This window comes from Neofelis nebulosa, chromosome 5, assembly GCF_028018385.1.
Source record: "Neofelis nebulosa isolate mNeoNeb1 chromosome 5, mNeoNeb1.pri, whole genome shotgun sequence".
In the NCBI taxonomy this organism is placed as follows: domain Eukaryota; kingdom Metazoa; phylum Chordata; class Mammalia; order Carnivora; family Felidae; genus Neofelis; species Neofelis nebulosa.
Genome location: NC_080786.1, coordinates 49,476,950 through 49,497,516, shown reverse-complemented (window position 1 = coordinate 49,497,516; position 20,567 = coordinate 49,476,950). Strand labels below are relative to the sequence as shown.

General features: G+C 37.1%; 1 protein-coding gene across 5 annotated transcripts in view; it reads right to left on the bottom strand.

The window, feature by feature from the left end:
- MME (membrane metalloendopeptidase) overlaps window positions 1-20,567 on the bottom strand; it is a 99,090-nt gene that overhangs the window by 27,891 nt on the left and 50,632 nt on the right. For all 5 annotated transcript variants that reach the window (XM_058730279.1, XM_058730281.1, XM_058730282.1 and 2 more), the window contains exons 9-16: window positions 19,821-19,955; window positions 17,518-17,619; window positions 15,856-15,992; window positions 15,653-15,746; window positions 14,379-14,507; window positions 13,312-13,410; window positions 10,267-10,347; window positions 8,882-8,985 (exon numbers count right to left, since the gene is read on the bottom strand). In XM_058730279.1, coding sequence (XP_058586262.1) covers window positions 8,882-8,985; window positions 10,267-10,347; window positions 13,312-13,410; window positions 14,379-14,507; window positions 15,653-15,746; window positions 15,856-15,992; window positions 17,518-17,619; window positions 19,821-19,955 — 881 coding nt within the window. The remainder of the gene's footprint in view (window positions 1-8,881; window positions 8,986-10,266; window positions 10,348-13,311; window positions 13,411-14,378; window positions 14,508-15,652; window positions 15,747-15,855; window positions 15,993-17,517; window positions 17,620-19,820; window positions 19,956-20,567) is intronic.

The window sequence follows — 20,567 nt, the reverse complement described above, 5'->3', positions numbered from 1 at the left end:
GATGTGGGGAACAAACACCTCAGTCCTCAGAAAGAAGCTCTGGATTTGTGAAATCCCCCCTTCCCAGTTGTGGGTCACTGCACCAGGGATAGTGTTTTTGGCAAGACCACCAAACTGCCTCTCCCACCCATCTCAATTTCGCCCTTTTACTGTTTGTCATGAAGAAGCTGTTCAGTTAGTTTTCAGGTCTTTATCAGAGGGAATAATTGTTCCATATGTAGCTATAGATTCAGTCCATGGAATGAGGTGAGTTCAGGATCTTCCCAGGCTGCCATTTGGGACTGCCCCTTAGAAAGTGCTCCTTTTAAAATTGTTTCATACTTAGGTCTCCCCCTTACCCTAATACACTTTAGGATGCTGGCCTCTACGCTACAACGAAGTCATTTTAGAAGACCGATCATGACCAGACTATAACAAAAACAGCTACTATTTAATAAGCACCTAAGTTATACGACAGGCACATATACAATATATAACACAACAACCCCATAAGGCAAAAGTAGATGTTATTTTCCTCAGTTTATAAAGGAATCACTGATACTCATATTATGGAGGTTGTCGAGGTTAAACAGTAAGTGGCAGAACAAGAACCTTAACTCAGGGCTGCCCATTCTGTCTAAGTCCCACTTTCCACTGTCCCACCGTCCCTCCCTGACTGCAAATTCTTTCCACTGTTCCATAAAGTGCAATGTTTTTTACCCAAAGATAAAAGCACAGCAGGATAAAAGAGCCTCTTTAAACTATTCATTGATGTTGCAGAAGAGTTGTTAACATAACTGAAGTACTCTGATTACCCGAGAGGTGAGAACCAAGACACCCATTGTGACCTGAAATTGGGAGAATCCACTTCTTCAACAAAATGCAACAGAAATCACTGATGTGATTTTCTTCCTAGAAGTCATCAGTTGGTGGCATGTCGTTCTAAGTTTGGCAACAAGGCACATTCTTTTTAGTCTTTGATAAGTTTCTATGTGTATACGCACAAATGTGTGCCCCTTCATTTGTGTGATGTGCCAAATTCAGAGAAATTCCCAAATTGGAAAATATATGGGTGGGTGAATCAGTTCTGTCAGAATTTTCTTTTGATGACTTTTTTCCTGATTTAGAATAATCTTGGGATCTCTCAAGAACTGAAACTTCTTCTATCCTATATAACCCTTAGCAATAACATAACTTACATTATGTCTATTGTCAATCTCATTAGACAGTAACTCCATGGAATCAATGATAGTTCTTTTTTTTAATTATAGTAAGAACATCTGCCAGAAGCTATATCCTCTTAATACACTTTAACACATTGAAAACTGTGTGTACAAAGCTGCACAGAAGATCTCTAGAGGTTATTGATCTTGCTTAATTTAAACTTTACGTCTTTTGACTAATAACTCCCCATCTACTCCTCTCCTCCAGCCCCTGGTAATCACAATTCCATTCTTTGGTTTTATGAATTTGACTATTTTAGAAAAACTCACATAAGTGGAATCATGCAGTATTTGTCTTTCTCTATCTGGCTTATTTCACTTAGCATAATGTTTTCATGTTCATCCATGTTGTATATTGCAGAATCTCCTACTCTTTAAAAGCTGAATGTATTCCATTGTATATATGTACCACATTTTCTTTATCCATTTATCGGTCAGTGGAAACAGGTTGTTTCCACATCTATCTGTTCTGAATGGTGCTGCAATGAACAAGGGAGTGCAAATATTCCCTGAAGATATCGATTTCAATTCTTTGGAATATATTTAGAAATGGGTTTCCTGGGTCATATGGTAGTTCTATTTCTAATTTTTTGAGGAACTGCCATACTGTTTTCCATAGCAGCTGCACCATTTTGCATTCCCACCAATGGTGTGCAAGCTTTCCAATTTCTCCACATCCTTTACCAATACTTCTCTCTCTCTCTCTTTTTTTATAACAGTCATCCTGACAGCAGTGATGTGTTATCTCATTGTGGTTTTTGACTTGCATTTCCCTGATGATTACTAATGCTGAGCATCTTTTCACGTGTCTGTCAGCCATTTGTAAGTCTTCTTTGGAGAAATGTCTATTCAAGCCCTTAACCCATTTTTAAATTGGCTTATTACTTTTTTTGTTACTGAGTTTTAGAGGTCTCTTCTATATCTTGTAGATTATCACCTTATCAGAAATATGATTTAACCAATGTTTTCTCCCACTTCATACATTGCTTTTTTATTCTGTTGGTCATTTCCTTTGCTGTGCAGAAGCTTTTTAGTTTAATACTGTCTCACTTGTTTATTTTATGCTTTGTTCTTAATTGTATCTCTAAGACTTAGGGAACATGATAGGTGCTCAATATGTATTTGGGCCTTGGCATATGAATGAGTCCTCCAACCTCCAAGATAGATGACTCCCCTCCTTGGACTCTGGGAAGGGGGAAGGCACTAGGCCTAGGTGAGGCACTCCTTCTATGCAGGCTATAGAGAGCCATGGCCACCAAGAGCTATGCACCAACTGAAATATCATCCCCTCAAGATGGTACACTAGTAGGGGCACCTGGGTGGCTCAGTTGGTTAAGCCTCCGACTTCAGTTCAGGTCATGTTCTTGCGGTTTGTGAGTTCGAGCCCCGTGTTGGGCTCTGTGCTGACAGCTTGGAGCCTGGAGCCTGTTTCAGATTCTGTGTCTCCCTCTGCCCCTCTCCTGCTCACACTCTCTCAATAATAAATAAACGTTAAAAAAATTAAAAAATAAATAAAAAGATGGTACATTAGTGTAAAAGTTCTAGAATTCTTTTGCAAAATTCTCTTAGTTTAAAACTTCAACCTCTAAACCATTTAATTCCCTTCTCTACTTCCCATCCCCTCTAAAAAAGCCAAAAACCAAAATCAAACAAACACACAAAAAAAACCCAAAGCCTTCCTTGGGTGCTAATTAAAAAGCAGAAATGTCTTTATCCTTATCATGAAGAGCACTGAGTAATGTATAGAATTGTTGAATCACTAATCTAATGCTGTATGTTAATCATACCAGGAATTGCAATAAAAACTTAATTTTAAAAAAGCAGAAATGTTTTTACTGATCGAATATGTTTTGCTTATAGCCTCCAAAACACAGCGGAAAACCACAAAGCCTGGCAGTTTAATGGGAGCCTAAAAGATGGAAATCTCAAATTTTCAACTCTTACAACAAATGTAGAACACAAGAATTCCATGGCAGTATGTGGGAACTAGAATAATTTGTCCAAATTTAGTCTATCTGTTATTCCATGTTCCTGGCTCAGTAGTGCTTGATGAGCCAAATAATCTTTTTTGTAAATCCTCCCCATACATCTATGCTCATGGAGACTCATTTGTGTCTCAAGTCTCCAGCACTCCGCACACACACCCTGGACAGTTCCTACCAACACCACCTCTATACCGTCTCATTTACCCACATTATTATATTATATTATATTATATTATATTATATTATATTATATTATATTATATTATATATTAGTGGATATATTATATGATATATAATATAATAGCCCTGCATACTATTTTTATTTTGATAACCAAGCTCACTGATATAGGACTTCATTAGAAAGAAGACTGGCTCTAGAAATATCAGTGAAGGGGAAAAATAGAAGGGTTATTTTAGAAAGAAGTAAGCTACTTCCCTACCTCTCTGGAGAGCATGTTCTTTTTCTCTTGAGTCACCTGATGTGTAGAAGCCAAGGAGGAAAACTTCTTGGCTCTTATCAAAACTTCACAGTTAGGCCCACAGAATTTGAATGCTGGAATCTTAAAGATGTTATACAGTCTAAATCAACCTGCTCATTTTATAAATAAGAAAACTACATGCCTTTTAAAGGGCCACAGGTAGTAAGTGGCAGAACTGGGACACTGAAAGAGAGTTAGTGACTCATTGCAGTGGCAAATCCATGGTGTCACTTCACAGGGTACTAACGTCCCTGCTGTTTTTGGTGGTGTTGGCCTTTCAGGAAAAAACACACAGAGCCACAGCTGATGGCTGCCAGGGATTGCCACCATCCAATGAGCCCAGATTAGAAAAAACAGCAGGCTTGAAGCAATGACAGGGAAGACAGATGAACCAACCATTTTGTTCTGTTTTGTTTCTAGTGAATCTTCTGTTCATGTCAATATTAATTTAAATGCTGACATGTTGCTTCTAGAGAATGTTCTACTAATAAGTAAAGGTTTAATGGTGGTTTTAAAAAAGTGCTGTTCTAGCACTTGTAACAGAACCAAGCAAACTCTGCCTTTTATCAGATTTAACTGTTACTTACTTGCTTCTTTCTTTAGATTGTGAGCTCCTGGGTCCAGGGCCACATTTTATTTATCTATATCCTTTACAGTGTTTATTTAGCACAATGATTTGCATGTTGCAGCTGCTCAATAAAATGCTTATTGAACTGGCTCTTGTCAATATACCTGTGTTTTTATTTTGAAACACAACAGCAGGAAAGATGAAGCAATGAAATAAATCTTTGTAGTTTTTGATAAGTAACACCGCGGCTCAGTGGTCATGATTTACAAACAGGGCCACATCACAGTTATATCACAGGAAGTTGTGTCCTGAGAAACTAACAAAATAACATCAAATCTAAAACACAAGAAAAGGAATGTTTTCTGTTGTTATTCTTGTACATTTTTCTTTCTCTTTAGAGGTTTATGTTCTATTGACTCTAAGTGAATAATCATGTTACTGGAAATAAGATCATTACAGATATATATCTAAGTAATTTTGCCAAAGGATATTACATTCTAAGTTTATCACTCTTACTATCTGATAATATGACATATTTGAAATTCTTTACAAACTGGTACCAAAGACCCAGAGAACACAATGTTTGGGATAATTTTGGAAACACTAGGCACTCAGAAACCCCATGAACCAAGCTTTTCAAATTTAAATCCCTGTCCTTTGCAGTAGCTGCCTGCTCAAATGGGCAGAAGGCTCTTTTAGTGAAATGATTAAATCAGGTAGATCACATACAGACTTCCAGGACTTTCTCAATGTTTTGAATCTGTTAAACAGAGCAGCGGAGAGCTGTTATATAACTTCACTGACCATGATGGTGAAACGCTTGGATGTGACACTCTCTACCTTGGCAGTTGAGTTCACTTCATCAGCATGATCACAAACCACTATTGTATCATTTATTAACCCCAGAAACATTGAGGAAGGGTCTACATTCTGTTCATCAGTGTTCAGGCTCTGGTGACACAAACATCTGGTTTCTGCTTTCAACAAGGACTAGGGCAGGCACAAGGTGAAGAGAAAAATGCAGTGGGGTGCTATGAATAAGGAAGTAATGTTCTAGTTGAGTCCAACAATATATAGGCTTCTGTTAGATAAACAAGGACAGAAAGGGTGATCCACGGTAAGGGATAAGGAGGAAGAAAAGATGGAAGAATGACCTAGAGTTATTCCTATAGCTGGAGGTTTGGGCAATGCTGGGAGGGTGGGCAGGGTGAATCTAAAGGAATTCTGGAGAGCTAATGGGAGGAATGCAGAGCCTTGTACCATGAGATAGGCAATAGGGATATATTGAAAGGTTTTCATCAGGAAATAACACAACTCATTCTGTGTCTTTAAAAAATCTCTAGGGTATTAGTAAGGAGAATGAGCTGAAGGAAAGTAAGATGATTGGTGATAAGATTAGGAAAAAATTAGTAATAACTTTGGTGAACAATGAGACATGCCTGAATTTACTCAGTGACCATGGAGATAGTAAGATGGAGATCCCCTAGAAATACCTATATAATCTTTAATTAGCAGCTGGTAGATGTAAACTTTTGGTTTTGAATGGGGATCTGGAGTAGATATTACTATAGATGTCAGAGATGAGAGAAAGAGATCAGTCTAGAATGGTGAGTCCCTGATTTCTGTCTTGATAACAATAAGATAAAAGTTGCTGGAAAATATAGGGCAATATGAGGATATGGGGAGAAAGATGATCAAATTTTGTCCCAAATGGAAAATTCTGTGTTTGTAGGGTCTGTGGAACACCTATGTAGAGATGTTTCATGGGTAGCTAGACATGTGGGTTGAAAACAAATCTGGGCCAGGTACAAATATTCAGTGGTCATAATGACGGTGGAAGATGCCAAGAAGCATAGGAGTTTGCCCAGTGAGGGGAAAAACAAACAAACAAACAAACAAACAAACAAACGAAAAAACAAAAATAGGTCCAGAAGCTTATTACTTGGTTAATTGACTGAATTAATTCAAATTGATTGTTGTCTTGAAAATATAATGCATCTACAATACCCTACAATATAAACCCTACATAATCCATAGTTTTTCCCATCCCTGTCCCATCAATTGTGGGCATGGGCACCCATTTCTCCTGCAAGACCTTAGGAGTGAGGACTTGAGCAACTGAAAATGTAGTTCTCTGAGAGGTAACTACAAACTATGTGAACAAAGCAGAAGCAGTAGATGTGTCTGCCTGAACACACACAGTGAGGATTTGAATTTGGTATACATAAAAAAGGAAGGAGAACATAGTGACTTTATTACTACTACACAATTACAAAATAGGTCTGAAACTTTCACTCCAAGAAACCTCAAAAAAATATAAGGAACTGTCATGACATTGTATCCCACAGTCCTAATGGTTTGACGTGATCACTGTCAAAAGTGCTTCCAATATTTTGGAAAACAAAAAATAAATTTTAAACCTAAACTGCCAAATTAAAAGCATCACCCTGTAAAAAGAAAATAACACAAAACTAAATACGAAGAGTATCATTAACCAAAAGGAACTAACACTAACTCAGAGGTTCTCACTTGAAGTTGGGGGGTAGTACTTAAAAAGAATCCAATACCTGGGTCCCCACCCACAGGCAAGTACATCACAGGCAAGGGTAGTGAGATTGGGGCCTCAGTATTATTTCTAGGGCTCCCCAGGTGACTCTCCTGTACAGCCAGAATTTAGAACCCTTGGACTCAGTACACAGGCAGGAGAAGAGAAAGGAAAAGAAACTAGTCTGACATGGCAGAGAAGACCTTAGAAGCCATATTGCACTTATGATGACTATCAGAAGCTCATGGGAAGGACCCAAAATGTTCTGTTGACCTATGCGTGCTACTGAGCAAACATTCATTAAAACAGCGTACACAGCTTTCACTTGTGATTATTGTAAGGGAAAAGGACTCAAGAGAAAAGCAACACATATGATGAAAGGGAATGAAAAATGCAAACTATATTACGAAATAATTGTAGAACTTTGGACTACATTAAGTTCAAAAGAAAACATGAAGCCATAACTCAACAACTATTTTTAAAATTATGAAAAAGTCTTCTGGTGTCATATGGATGCAGGTTATATTAGCTATTTTCAGAAACACTATTTGATAATATTTCTCTGTAGATATTTCACACAGTACTAACAATTATTAAATGTAAGTATATGCATCTTAAAGAAAAAAATTCAGACTTACAAGAAACTTCTCAGTTTATAAGTTTACCCACTGAATATTCTTTTTGATGACTTTTTTGTGGGTTTCTTGAAATAGGGTTTCACAACCAATTACAACACAAACCATATGCACCCACTCTTCTTCCTTCTTTGCCAGCTAGGACACTAAACGTTCTCTGACATTTGCAGCCCTGTTTTTAGCACCAGACAATACATTTACTGCAGTATAAACCCAGAGGTCAGCAAAGGAAATCAATCTCTCTTTCATGGCACCTGACAGGTTCAAAATGGTGTACAGAGATTGAACGTATTGGCATTTTCACTTAGGAATTTTGTCCAACCTGTACTTAGTTAACTGAGAACATAACAGCCTGTCATCAAACAGTCTCACATCACTTTGTACACTTCCTGGCACATTTCCCTCCTAGTGGTAGAGTTTATTATATATGTCTTTCTTACCTTCTGCTGTTGTAATATAATATAATATAATATAATATAATATAATATAATATAATATAATCAAAGTTCACTTGTGATTCTCCCAGTTCCCAATGACACCTGGACTTAGTCAGTGTTCTACAATATTAGTTTAGTAAATGAATAAATGAAAGAATAAATGAATACATGAATAATAAACCAAGCACCTCACTGTCATGTTATTTTGTCGGCTACCACACGGATCAAGTTAGTACATTTCTTTTTTATTCGCTCACTCACTCTTTAACTCAGTTTTAACTGAAAACCTTCCATGTGTTCAGCATGCTGCTGAGCAGTCAAAAGGAATCGCCCCTGTTCTCTAGAAGTTAAGAGCCCAGAAAGAAAAAGTCAACATAAGCAGCTCTAGGGCTCTATGTGCACAAACACACAAGTTGATGCATGTTAATATGTTAGACATACTGAGTTAGACACACCCATTTAGTTGAAAAATAAACACTAAGCTGATGTTAACATGAAGCACCAATGCCACTGATAAGCAGGGATTAAGAGCATTTGAAGACAACTCCCATTATCTCTTATTTGGCTGCCACAAGTTTGAGGGGCGTGTCACATGGAGCAGTCTAGAAGGGGATGGAGTTGTGGGATGACTGACCCATAGAAAACAGGTGGGGCTGTGGGCAGGAGATAATTCCGAGTTCCACAAGTGTGGCCTCAGAGAAAACTTGCAGGAGCTCTGGGTTACCTAGGTTAAGGTGTTCTTGAGAAACTTGTCCACAAAGTAGAGGAAAGAGGTAATAATATGACAGGAAGCCAAAGAAATGAGGTAGCCTGAGGCCACCATAATAAAACAAATTTTAATTTTGCTTAAATCTTTGACCCACCTTTAGTATGATATTCTTGGATGCTCTTAGAGGTATTCACTCCATTGAAGGAGGATATTGTACTTTTTTAACATTAACATTGAGTCAGGTTCTTTTTCTTAACCCAACAATGAGAGGGGAAAAACCCCTTTTCTGAATGAACATATAGGAAACTGGAATATACATACTCATCCTTGTCCACCTTTTCTCGGAGCTTCTTTAGTTGTTTATTTTGGCCAAACTTCAAGTTTTGAATTATGTTCTCAAAGTATTCATCTTCCTTGTAGTTCAACTATATTACATAAAAGGTTTTGGGAAAAATAGTCAAAATTTCTGCTAAAAAAACATAGGGGACATTTTCTTAAATTGTATCAGTTAATAAAGTTAACGGAGAGCATTAAAACTTACCAAAGAAGGATTTAATTCCATTTAGCCTAGTTCTATATAATAGGTCACTGTCGCTCTAACTAAATCGCTACTTTAGTCTATTCTTCTGTAACTAATCGAATGAACCGAGTGTCAGACAAGCTTTCCTATATTGATAGTAACCCTTACATGACAGATAAGAGCACATTCCATTTTAGCACCTACAATGTACCAGGCACTGTTCTCAGCACTTTATATATTACATGTTTTTAATCCTTATAATAATCTTATGAAGATGGGTTGTTATTGCCATTTTAAAGCTGAGGAAACCAAGGCAATTAAGTCACTTGCCCAAGTTAGTGAATGGTGGAGCTGGGATTTGAACCCAAGAAGTTCCCTGTGGGTCTATGTTCTTAGCCATCAGACTCCTGCCACAAAGGCCCCCAGGACTCAGATGCTGCAGCCAGCTCATTTACAAGAAATAGTCAAGCTTTTCTACAAATGTAAAGAGAGAAGAGGACACTGTGGCTTGCAAACTCCCATGTTAGACCGGTAATCAATGGATTAGGAATCACTGACATCCCCACTTCTGGGCAAGGATCACCTTGTTGTCACCAGGGTCTCAAGGAGTTGCGGGGACCACAAGATTAGCAACAGGATCCTCAGCTGGGTCTTAAATCAATAGTGTAGTGACTAGAATCAATTCTGTTCTCTTTTCATTGTTACATTACCAGAGGGGAATAAAACCGATTCTGGTTTTCAAATGGTAGGTTTTTGTTTTGTTTTATTTTTTTTTGAATACAGAGGCATAACCTGGTTTTTATCCAGTGGAGGAATAATAGGAAAGCGAAGGGGAACTGAAGACGTGACTTTCCAGGCCTGGACCAGAGGAGATAAGGAGCCTGAGTGCGGCCTGTTGTTCATCACTTTGATGTCTACCCCTTGATGCTCTTTAAAGGACACCAGATTTTTCCAGTACTGTTCAATGGAATATATGGAGACCAAGATCACAAAAACCAAATATGAACCAGGCCAATGAAACAAAAGGCTAAAACTAAAACACAAGTTCTGGCTTCGGTGGAAAAGGCTTTTATATAACAAGACCTTTGGCCTTAGGCTACTTCACATCATTTTGGGCACCCCACAGCTGCAAATGACATCATCACCAGCCCCAGGTATCATTAGCACAGTCTGCATAGAGACTTACCTCGAGGTATTCATTATTCAGTTTGTTGTCATTTGAAATAATGTCATCAGGATAGCCAATTCTTTCTTTAATTGCTAAGGCCTATGACAATTAAAATATTGAACATAAGGATAATTCTATAGCTTTCAAATGCAAACATTATATATATATTTTTAAATGCAAACATTATAATTTGCCCATGACTGCCAATTGAATAACCTGCTCCATACTGTTTACAAAAATAGTATCTGACAACACTTAAATAGAGATCTTTGCAATGGCTTCTCCCTGGGGTTGAAAATAAACAAAAACCGGTTCTGAAATTTAGCTTCTAATACCCTATTCTTATAGGCTCCAGCTTTCCCAAGAAAACCAAAATGAAAACTGACAAGTCATTGTTCCTCATGTATTGTACTTCTATGAAATTTTTCTCTGAAAGGCTTTTTTCTTCCATTTCTTAGGAGGGGTAAGTAATAGTGCTTCCATTCTACCAGCTTATAATTGTCTTTCCATTTCACTGATTTGGCTGAGAAAACAGATATGGGCTTATAAGTTTAGTGCTAATGTTCTGAGTATGGAGTCCTGGAGTTTATATGTTCTCTTTTGGTCTCCAAGGCCAGTGTACCTATCTTCCCACAGTTAAATGAATGGCATTATTTAAATGAGTAGAAGACAGGACTTGCCTTGTTGTACTAGCTCATGTTTACCACTTGCTTACTACCCTTGCTAATTTTTATTTTTATTATTTTAAAATTGTTTACTTATTTTTTTATTATTTTATTACTAGTTTACTATTGCAATATCTTTCCATTTTTTATTTCTCTCATTTTTTCAAAGATATTTGACTTTTGATTCTATCATATTACATTGCTCTTAAATATTTTAATTATGCAGGGCGCCTGGGTGGCTCAGTCAGTTGAACGTCTGACTCTTGGTTTCGGCTCAGGTCATGATCTCACAGTTCGTGAGTTTGAGCCCCGCTTCGGGTTCTGTGCTGATGGTGTGGAGCCTGCTTGGGATCCTCTCTCTCCCTCTTTCTGCCCCTCCCCTGCTCACTTTCTCTCTCTTTCAAAATAAATAAATAAAAACCTAAAAAAGTAATTTAATTATGCTACAAATCTGTTTCATAAGCACAGGATTTCCGCAGTGGATCAGACAGGATATGCGTAAGTCTGTTTTAGGCCAAGCCCATTTTCTTGTAGGTTTCCACACCACTGCCCATTACCATCAGCCCCTTCTCAGAGTTTTTTATTTTCTAGAAGACACTTCCCCAAAGAGTGTCCTAAGGGACACAAACTCTACAGAATTAGGTCTACATAAAAAGGATCTATTGTCAAATACTTTGGGTAAATACTGTGACAAAAACATTAAGCAGGCTTCTTTACTGCAGCTTAAAATTAGGTAATTGTAAGTGTCCAATTGTAAGCATAAGGAATTAATTTGTCTATTTACTCATTCAATACATATTCAAGCATCTATGATGAGTCAGGTACTTTGTAAGGGGCTGAGAATACAATGCTAGGAAAAACTTTCTCCCCCCAGAGAGCTTACCATAAAGTTCAGTAACAGGCAATGTAATGAGTGTTAGGTATGGTGCCTTAGAGTCATCTCCTAGAAGCATGTAACCTAGTCTAGGGTGGGATCAGGAAAGTCTTCCTACAGGAAATGTTCCCTAAATTCTTTGACCGTGAGAGTCTTCTTCAGGGAACTACTTGTGGGTTCAGTGGCTTATGATACTGCCTTGGGAAATGATGATCTAGCATAATCCAGTTGTGCTACATCAAATAGACCCAGGTCAAGATAGCTAGAACATGAAAGGAGTAGAGCCGGCCTGAATTTCTGAGGAATTTCTGAGTCAGTGATGAAAAGACAGATATACTTTGGTGCCTAAATTCTAGACCTAACCTATCTCCAGCTTTGAGAAGACTGAAAAAGATAGTCCTTCCACATGATTTAATCCTGGAAAGAACTAGACTGTATCTTGGTTTTTTATTATAGTAGGTTCATAAACTCTTTCTGTATCAGTTTGAAGAATGGTCTGTTCTTCTTGCCATCCCAACTACAGAGGAATTATCAGGTTGCATGTGAATTTTGCTGCCAAAGTATATAGAATTTCCACTGGACATATTCCTTCTAGTTTTATATAGTTATCAAGACAAATGATCGTAGTAAATTTAAACCTAAGATTTCCTTAGGCATCTGACACCTTTATTCTTAAAAAAAATTTTTTTTAGCATTTATTCATTTTTTTGAGAGAGACAGAGCATGAGTTGGGGAGGACAGAGGGAGACACAGAATCTGAAGCAGGTTCCAGGCTCTGAGCTGTCAGTGCAGAGCCTGACGCCAGGCTTAAACCCATGAACCATGAGATCGTGACCTGAGCCAAAGTTGGACACTTAACCGACTAAGCCACCCAGGAGCCATGACACCTTTGTTCTTATGCAAGATATGAGAAGTCCCAGTAACAGGTGCACAATGGGGTAGATAAGAATAGCTATAACAAGGCTCCTTCAACATCCCTTTAACTGTAGATCACCATGTAATACTCAAATAATGTATCACCTTACACTTATAGAAATTTAGCGCTTTTCTCCCTAGGTCATATAAAAGTCTAAATAAGGCATGTTTTCTAAAACTTGAGCTGGAAATCTGCATTAAACATTAAGGGATATTTTTTAGGCTTTAGTAGAGTCCTTTTGCATAAGCTTTATGAAAAGAGGAGAAGTATGAACCATTGATAGTATCTTTCGGTTCTTTACTTGTTCATCTAAGATTTTTCCTTGTTTTCTGAAGACTCCTTAAAAAAAAAAAAGGAAAATTGGAGATCTTTCAAAGGTTTGAATTGAACATGGACAGTAGGAGCTGGATGCAAAGAGATAATAAAAGGTGAAAAATCATAGAAACAAATCTTTATCCACGAAAACTGTTCCTGGAAACATGACATCTTGAAGGAGCTTGCTTAACTTTATGCAATCCTTGAACTTCCTTCTTCTGAACTTCCTTAAAAGTTGATCTTTGCTTGTAAAGCAATTGTTAGCTAATAGTTAGCTTTGTGTTTCTTTTTACCTTTTCCTCAGCTTTCTTTTTCGTCTCAGCATCCATCCAAGTGAGGTCATCTAAAGTCTGGATAAAAACCTCTCGGATCTGTGTAATCAAATCCTCAACCTAAAATGAAAGGAACAGAAGACAAATTTAGGCCATGAATTAATTTTCTGTAACACAAATTTTAACAAACAGGGCTTTGAGCTGCCTTTATAGGACTCAATAATATGTTAATGCATGTAAATTTATAGACAAACCATGACCTAAACAAATGGATACATGTGGATAATTATGTTTTCAAAGGAATCTTGCTACTATTGACCCTAATGGTGAAATAGGTCTTATATATGCATTAATGAAAAAATTATCTTTAGAATGTAATGGCTTCAGGACGCCTGGGTGGCTCAATCTAACTTTGGCTCAGGTCATGATCTCACCATTAGTGAGTTCGAGCCCTGTGTAGAGCTCTGTGCTGACAGCTCGGATTCTGTGTCTCCGTCTCTTTCTGCCCTCCCCCACCCATGCTCTCTCTTTCTCTCAAAAATAAACATTAAAAAAAAAAAGAACATAATGGTTTCCATTATCATAAAAAAACACATAAAATAGTAGCTGTCATCACTGTTAGTAGTTCAATTAAGCATAAAGTAGCATTTTAATAGTTTCTTTCACTTAGCCTTTAAGTTCCATGGTCTTCATTTCAATAACAATGAAAAATGGAGTACTTTTTTAGATATTTAAAATAAACCCTAAAACCTTACTTTCAAAGTTTTTCAGAAAACTCTAATTCTTGGTCAGTCTTGCCAATAGGAGAATTTACAATTAACTGTATCAACAGAACATGTGAGTGAGTGGGTACTCTGAATACATTGTTTTGGGAAGGGGGACGATTGGTTTTGGACTAGACAACTTTAAGATCAGAAACAGAAGCAGACCTTTTGGGAGAGGGAGGAGGAGAGTGGTTGAGAAATAACCACAAATTGTGATACAGAGATTCTCTGCCAATTAATAAACTTTAGCCCAATTATGAACTATTGTAATTGCCCATTGATGGAAACAATTAACTGATAAGAGTATTGTGCTGAAAACATTACCACATGTTTACTCTCTCCAGCGAATGCAGCTTCCACGTACAGCCTTCCCACAGCATTTTCCATATTCCCATTGACATAGTTTGCACAACGTCTCCACGTTGCTGTTTCTGATGTTGTGCCATAAAGGGCCTAAGGGCGAGAGAAAGGAAATGACATCTGACCACGAGAAGATGGCCAGAGCAAGGTAGAACACATATTTCACAGGGACTCTGTTCTTTATGTCCTCTAAATTCTGCTTCTCCTCACAAGGCATGTTGTCCTTGCCCAAGACAAAAACGTAATCCAACTGGAGCATTTACTTACAAATAATCTGAAAACAAGGTATATTTTCGGCAGCACATCCCAGTGGAACTTTGGGCCGTTACGGGTGAATACCCTTGTAGACAGTTTAGAAAACAACAACAAAATGGCCCCCCTTCCACCAAAACCAAAAAAATATATATAACAGTTACAACTGCATAAACGTAAACACGAAGTAATGTTCAATTTATGTAACAAGGGAGGTATCTGGTATACAAGAAAACACATTCCAGTTTTTTAATAATTTAGCTGAATTTCCAGTATTTAGAAGAACTGTATGTGAATAAATTTAAGTACTAACGAGGGAATTAACTGAGGTAAGGCAAATCGAGCAAAAGACCATTTTTGCAGGCTTTAATTTCAAAACTTTGTCTACATTTTCTTTCAAAGGGTAAATGCTAGAAATGTCAAATAAACAGTTGTTTCCTTTCCATAACACCAATCAATACGTTTGCCAGAGTTTTTCCTCTTCAATCCCTCCTGCCCTCTCCCCTCACCACAGCACTAATAGGACGATTGTTTAAATAATGCAGGTACAGCCTAGTAAAAAGCCTTAAGGTTGTCTCCAGGTAGCTGTACTCTCAGTGGATTGTCCACATCAATGTAGTCCACCTGTCTGTATGTCTAGTGTGCTACGGGCACCTGAAAATGAAATTTATTCAGATAGATTCCCTTGCAGTTACGTTTAACACAACAAAAAACCAAGCCAGTATTCTCTCACGAACTGTTCAAATAACCAAATGCACCTCCTTCCAGGGCAATTCAATCATGCTGCCAGAGTAGACAATCATGGGATGGCAAAGCCCTTGAAAGCTGGCTTTCCTAGGCAACAGAGCCAAAATATGGGCAAAATAACCAACATTTGGCATTTTGACTCTTGGCAAAGTTCACCACATTCTAGCACATGGCAAGCCTTCATAACCATGTATCTCTTTATGTGTTAAGTCTTAAGAAAAGAGAGATTTTTTCTTCACCTTGCGGAAAGCATTTCTGGACTCCTTGTAGGTTCGGCTGAGGCTGCTTACAAGATCCATTATGAATCGCCAGGACATTAAATTTTGAAGATCTCTGTATAAAAAAACCCACCACCCAGCAACAGAAAAGATGAGGCTGCAAAGCTTCTAAAGAGTGATATTAAATGTAAATTTTGAGGACATAGGCACTCTGACATACCTACCTGGCAGAATATTTGGTAAGAGTGAGCTTAAGTTTGGTTAAATATTCTGGAGCATAAACAACCACCTCTTCTTCATTTGGAATATTAATATTCACAGTTGACATGATTTCATTTGTGAAATTTGACCAGCTGAATGGCTGGAAAAAAGCAGGCATAAAACATTCAGTTTTATTTATTTATGGAGTCAGACATGGTTAGGGTGTCATTTGCATCACTATAGAATTACCACAATGTCCAGTTTATTTGCGTGGGATTTTTCCTCCATTGTTTCAATCAGTTCCTGAATAGAAATTAGTTCTGTAGCATGCATGATTATTTAAAGAGCAGCATTCAACCAACCATTTAAGAGCAAAAGCAAAGCCCTTAAGCATAGAGAATATACAACTAGAAATTAAGCTCGATGTCATCTTCTTGGTCTAACTCACATTAAAAAAAAAAAAATGAAAAAGAAATTTAGCTTTATAAAATAAAGCTTCCTACATTTATGCAAAAATTTAAATGGGTATAAAGTGTTTATCTTTTAAAGGTGGATATTAAACAATCCATTCAAACACAGTGATACATCTCAGTGGAGATCCTGCTATAAATGAAAGCATACTATTGTAGGAGAGGTACAGTAATGTCACAGATACAACACAAATGGTCCAATGAAGCCAAACAACACATCTGAAACTATCAATATTGGGTCTATAGGCATATGCAATTTTTACACTTTGGAGCTGCTAAGAGATGAAATCTTATCTGTTATTCTCTGAATGGTTATTCAACCACCAGTAGATATAAGAAAAAAACACAGATGTGGAAGTACATAAAAATAAAGATCACTAAGTATGTAGTACTATATACTTTTCTTAATTTCGTTTGGTAGTTCGGACCATTGTTTCAAAACATACTTATTAAAACCCTTAACACTTATTATTTTAAGCAGCTTCATGTGAGAAATTCCTAACAATAGACCATGCCTTTACAAAGTATCCCCCCTCCCTTTTTTTCCTGTAATTAGTGCCAAAGAGAATTCTATCAGTGAATGTGATGGTTTGTAGATTTTCCCATGGATCTTGCTACTTTTCACAATCATGTGTATGAACTTATACACAAGGATACATGCATAGTCCCCAAAAGAGATTATTATGTACTGGCTAATGAATTACAACTGTTTATAAATGGAATCTATGAGACAGATTTTTCTTCTTATTTCTTGTGTTCTATTTCACTATTGCTCGGAACATCTCGATAGATGGCCTTGATGAGAATATGGCAAGTTCCATAAATAAATTATCATTTTTAAGAGTTAAAAAAGAAATCTAGTGGCTTTATTATTTGACTGGCCAAGTCCAATGGCTATACAGTTGTATTTCAGAAGGATTTTCCAGTTTAATGTTTTCCAAACTTTTTGTTACAATAGTCTAATATCATTGCATAGCTGCCTTGAAAGGAATTTTAATTTGAAATTCACTCTAACTAAATATAATACAATGATTTCACATGTTTTTTTTTTCCCCCAGTCTTGTCATCAAGTCAAATGGTTGGTGTCCTCTAAATTCATTTTGACATTCAATTTATTTCAAAAAGTAAATAATCACTGAATTTTAACCAACTATATTCCAATGTTATAATTTTAGAAATGGCACAATAACAGAGCACATAAAACTTGGTACTTACCTTCCCATTGATCTCTAGTGAAAAGTTATTTTGGAGCTGGGCTAATGTCATTTTGTTATAAAGAAGCATTGGATCATTCCGATCTTCAGATTTAGTTGTAGCCTATGGATTTAATTTTTGATCATTGTTTTAGAACTAAGAATGATTTAGAAAAATATAACTCTATATGAAGGAAAAAGAAGTATGGAATAGGTACAACATAATTCAAGCTCTATTTTGTATACTTGTTTAATGGTTAAAATAAATTGATATCAAAAAGAGAAGTGAAATTTAGGAGATTTTAAGTATATTTAGTAATAATCATCACTATTTGGCTGCCATGTCGAATATAAAATTCTTCAAAATCTTTTTATACTTTGACAACTGCTGAACCACACAGACAGTGTCCACAGGCCTCTTTCTTTTTAAGGGTCATGGCCAGCTCAGTTGTTGCTGTGGTTGTTTTATATGATAACTTTCTCAAATACAGTCTTCTCCAATGCAGCTCTCAAATACTCTCTCCCACCTCCTCATTGCCACTATCCAGCGTCCCAGGTAAAATCCAGACAGGAAAAACAAAAACAAAAACAAACCAAAAACCATAATGACTTCTGCAAGAATTTAAAGCCAGTAAGAGAGAAAATTCCTAGTGCACACCACAGTCATATGAGGAGAGTGCCAGCACCTTCTATTTTTGTGACTCCTATCCCACCTAATTAGTTTAACACACTATACTCAACAGCATCCAGTTTTATTTACTAGTTTATTTATTTTTCACTCAACCAAAAAAGAAAATCGTAGTAGCAACTCCTCAACTAGTGGTTGAAATTAGCAAAGTCAATTTTAAATGAGGAGAGACGAAAGGTAGAAGTTTAATATGGGAATTATTTCTCGGTGACAATGGCTCCAATTTCCCCTTTAGGTACTTATTTATTCACTACTTAAAAAATTATTTATTGAACATTTCCTGAATGCAATAATTAGCCGGATTCTGTTAGAGATACACAGGTGATTCAAACAAGACTAAGACCTCACCCCAACCTGAATTTAAGAGAGAAGGAAAAACAAAGACACAAATAATTTTGAGGTAAGATACAACTATCACAGAGCTAAGGCTGATCAAAGGACGACATGGTCTGGGAACGGCCAAGTGGTAAAAACCCAGTGCAATAAACTATTCTCCTCTCACCATTCTGTGTCCAGCACAGAATCACATGTAACCCATCCAAATGCCATTCATCCAGCTGCAGCTCCAAGCAAAGTCTGGCTCTGATTGGAGATTTTTGGTCGCATGTAGCTCCAGGAAAGCTAAAATAGCCCTCAAAGATCTTTAGTCTTCAAGATGCTGAGGGCAGTGGCAAGCACATGGGGATTTAGGAACACGGGTTGTTGTTTGCAATGTCAGAGAGAGGTCTGTAGATTCTAGACTGAACCTGACCATGTGTTTAATCAATAACCTTGATACTGCTTAGACAGAATTCACTCCTTGAGACTGCAGACTCTTGTCAGAGCAAAGTCAGACAAGAAAGTGCCAATTCACGCCTGGGTGGCTCAGTCCATTAAGTGTCCGACTTCAGCTCAGGTCATGATCTCATGGTCCGTGAGTTCGAGCCCCGCGTCGGGCTCTGTGCTGACAGCTCAGAGCCTGGAGCCTGCTTCAGATTTGTGTCTCCCTCTCTCTCTGACCCTCCCCCGTTCATGCTCTGTCTCTCTCTGTCTCAAAAATAAATAAACATTAAAAAAAAAAATTAAAAAAAAAGAAAGTGCCAATTCAGACTCCAAGGGTTCATCTGAAACTAGAGGAAACTCAGGAAAACACCCTGTGGACTTTGCTGCTAAACCTTGCCTGTCAGACCCTTTGAGCCAACCTGGTGGTCTGAACTCAGTAACATCACACTGTCATGTGGTCATATTCAGGGACTAGTATTTCTAAGCAAAAGGATAGTCAATCTCTGTGATCACCTTAAACTTTAAAATAAAGCAAAGGAAAACTATACATAGCAATTGCATGTGCCCTGAATCTCAAGGACATTTCAACAAATGACTGCAAATAGGCTTTTGGTATAATCCACTTATAATAAGTAATTAAGTGTATCTAGTTTAATATTTGCCAAACTTAGTATGCCTCCTGGCTATCAGGAACCCAGTTTACTACAAAATTCTACAGTTTCAAAGGTCCTCATAAAGTCAATGATTCATTACTGAGCTATGCATTCTTACCAGTTGGTTACAAAGTTGCACATTTTACCTTTAAAATATGATAGAGAGGAGAAAAGAAAAAAAGAGTGGTGAAAATTTAGTGTATTAAAGAAAATGTGTTTTACATTGGCAATTTCTTTTTCCAATTCCATAACTCTCTTCATTTCCAAAGAAAGTTGGTTTTCATCGATGGGCAGTCTTTTCTCCTTACGGATCAATCTGGCCACAGAAATCATAAAATCCACGTATGCTATACAAGCCTGCAAGAAATAAATAACAATGAACTGTCGAAGAACATTCTAAATATTTAGCATGACGATTTAACTTAAAATTTATTAATTTTTGGTAACACATAAAGCACAGTAAAACAGATATCATTTTCTAAATCCTAAAAGAAATGACCTGCCCAGGGGCGCCTGGGTGGCTCTGTTGGTGAAGTGTCTGACTTCGGCTCAGGTCATGATCTCAAGGTTCATGAGTTTAAGCCCCACATCAGGCTCTGAGCTGACAGCTTGGAGCGTGGAGCCTGCTTCAGATTCTGTGTTTCCCTTTCTCTCTGCCCCTTCCCCACTTGCGCTCTGTCTCTCAAAAATAAATAAACATTAAAAAAATTTAAAAAAAAAAAAAAGAAAAAGAAAAAGAAATGACCTGCACAAATTCTTAGAAAGTCATCATGTGTTTGAATTAGAGCAGAACAAAAAAAGTATCATTTGAAGGTACCAAGTAATTTATCACTATTTGATTTGGGAATTCTATAATTTTCTATTCATTATCAAGTTATTTTAAATTGCCTTACTAAGAATGCAGTTGCAAAAACACTTGATAAGCAATAACCTAGCATTTTTTCTTGAATAATAATAAATTCTTTTACT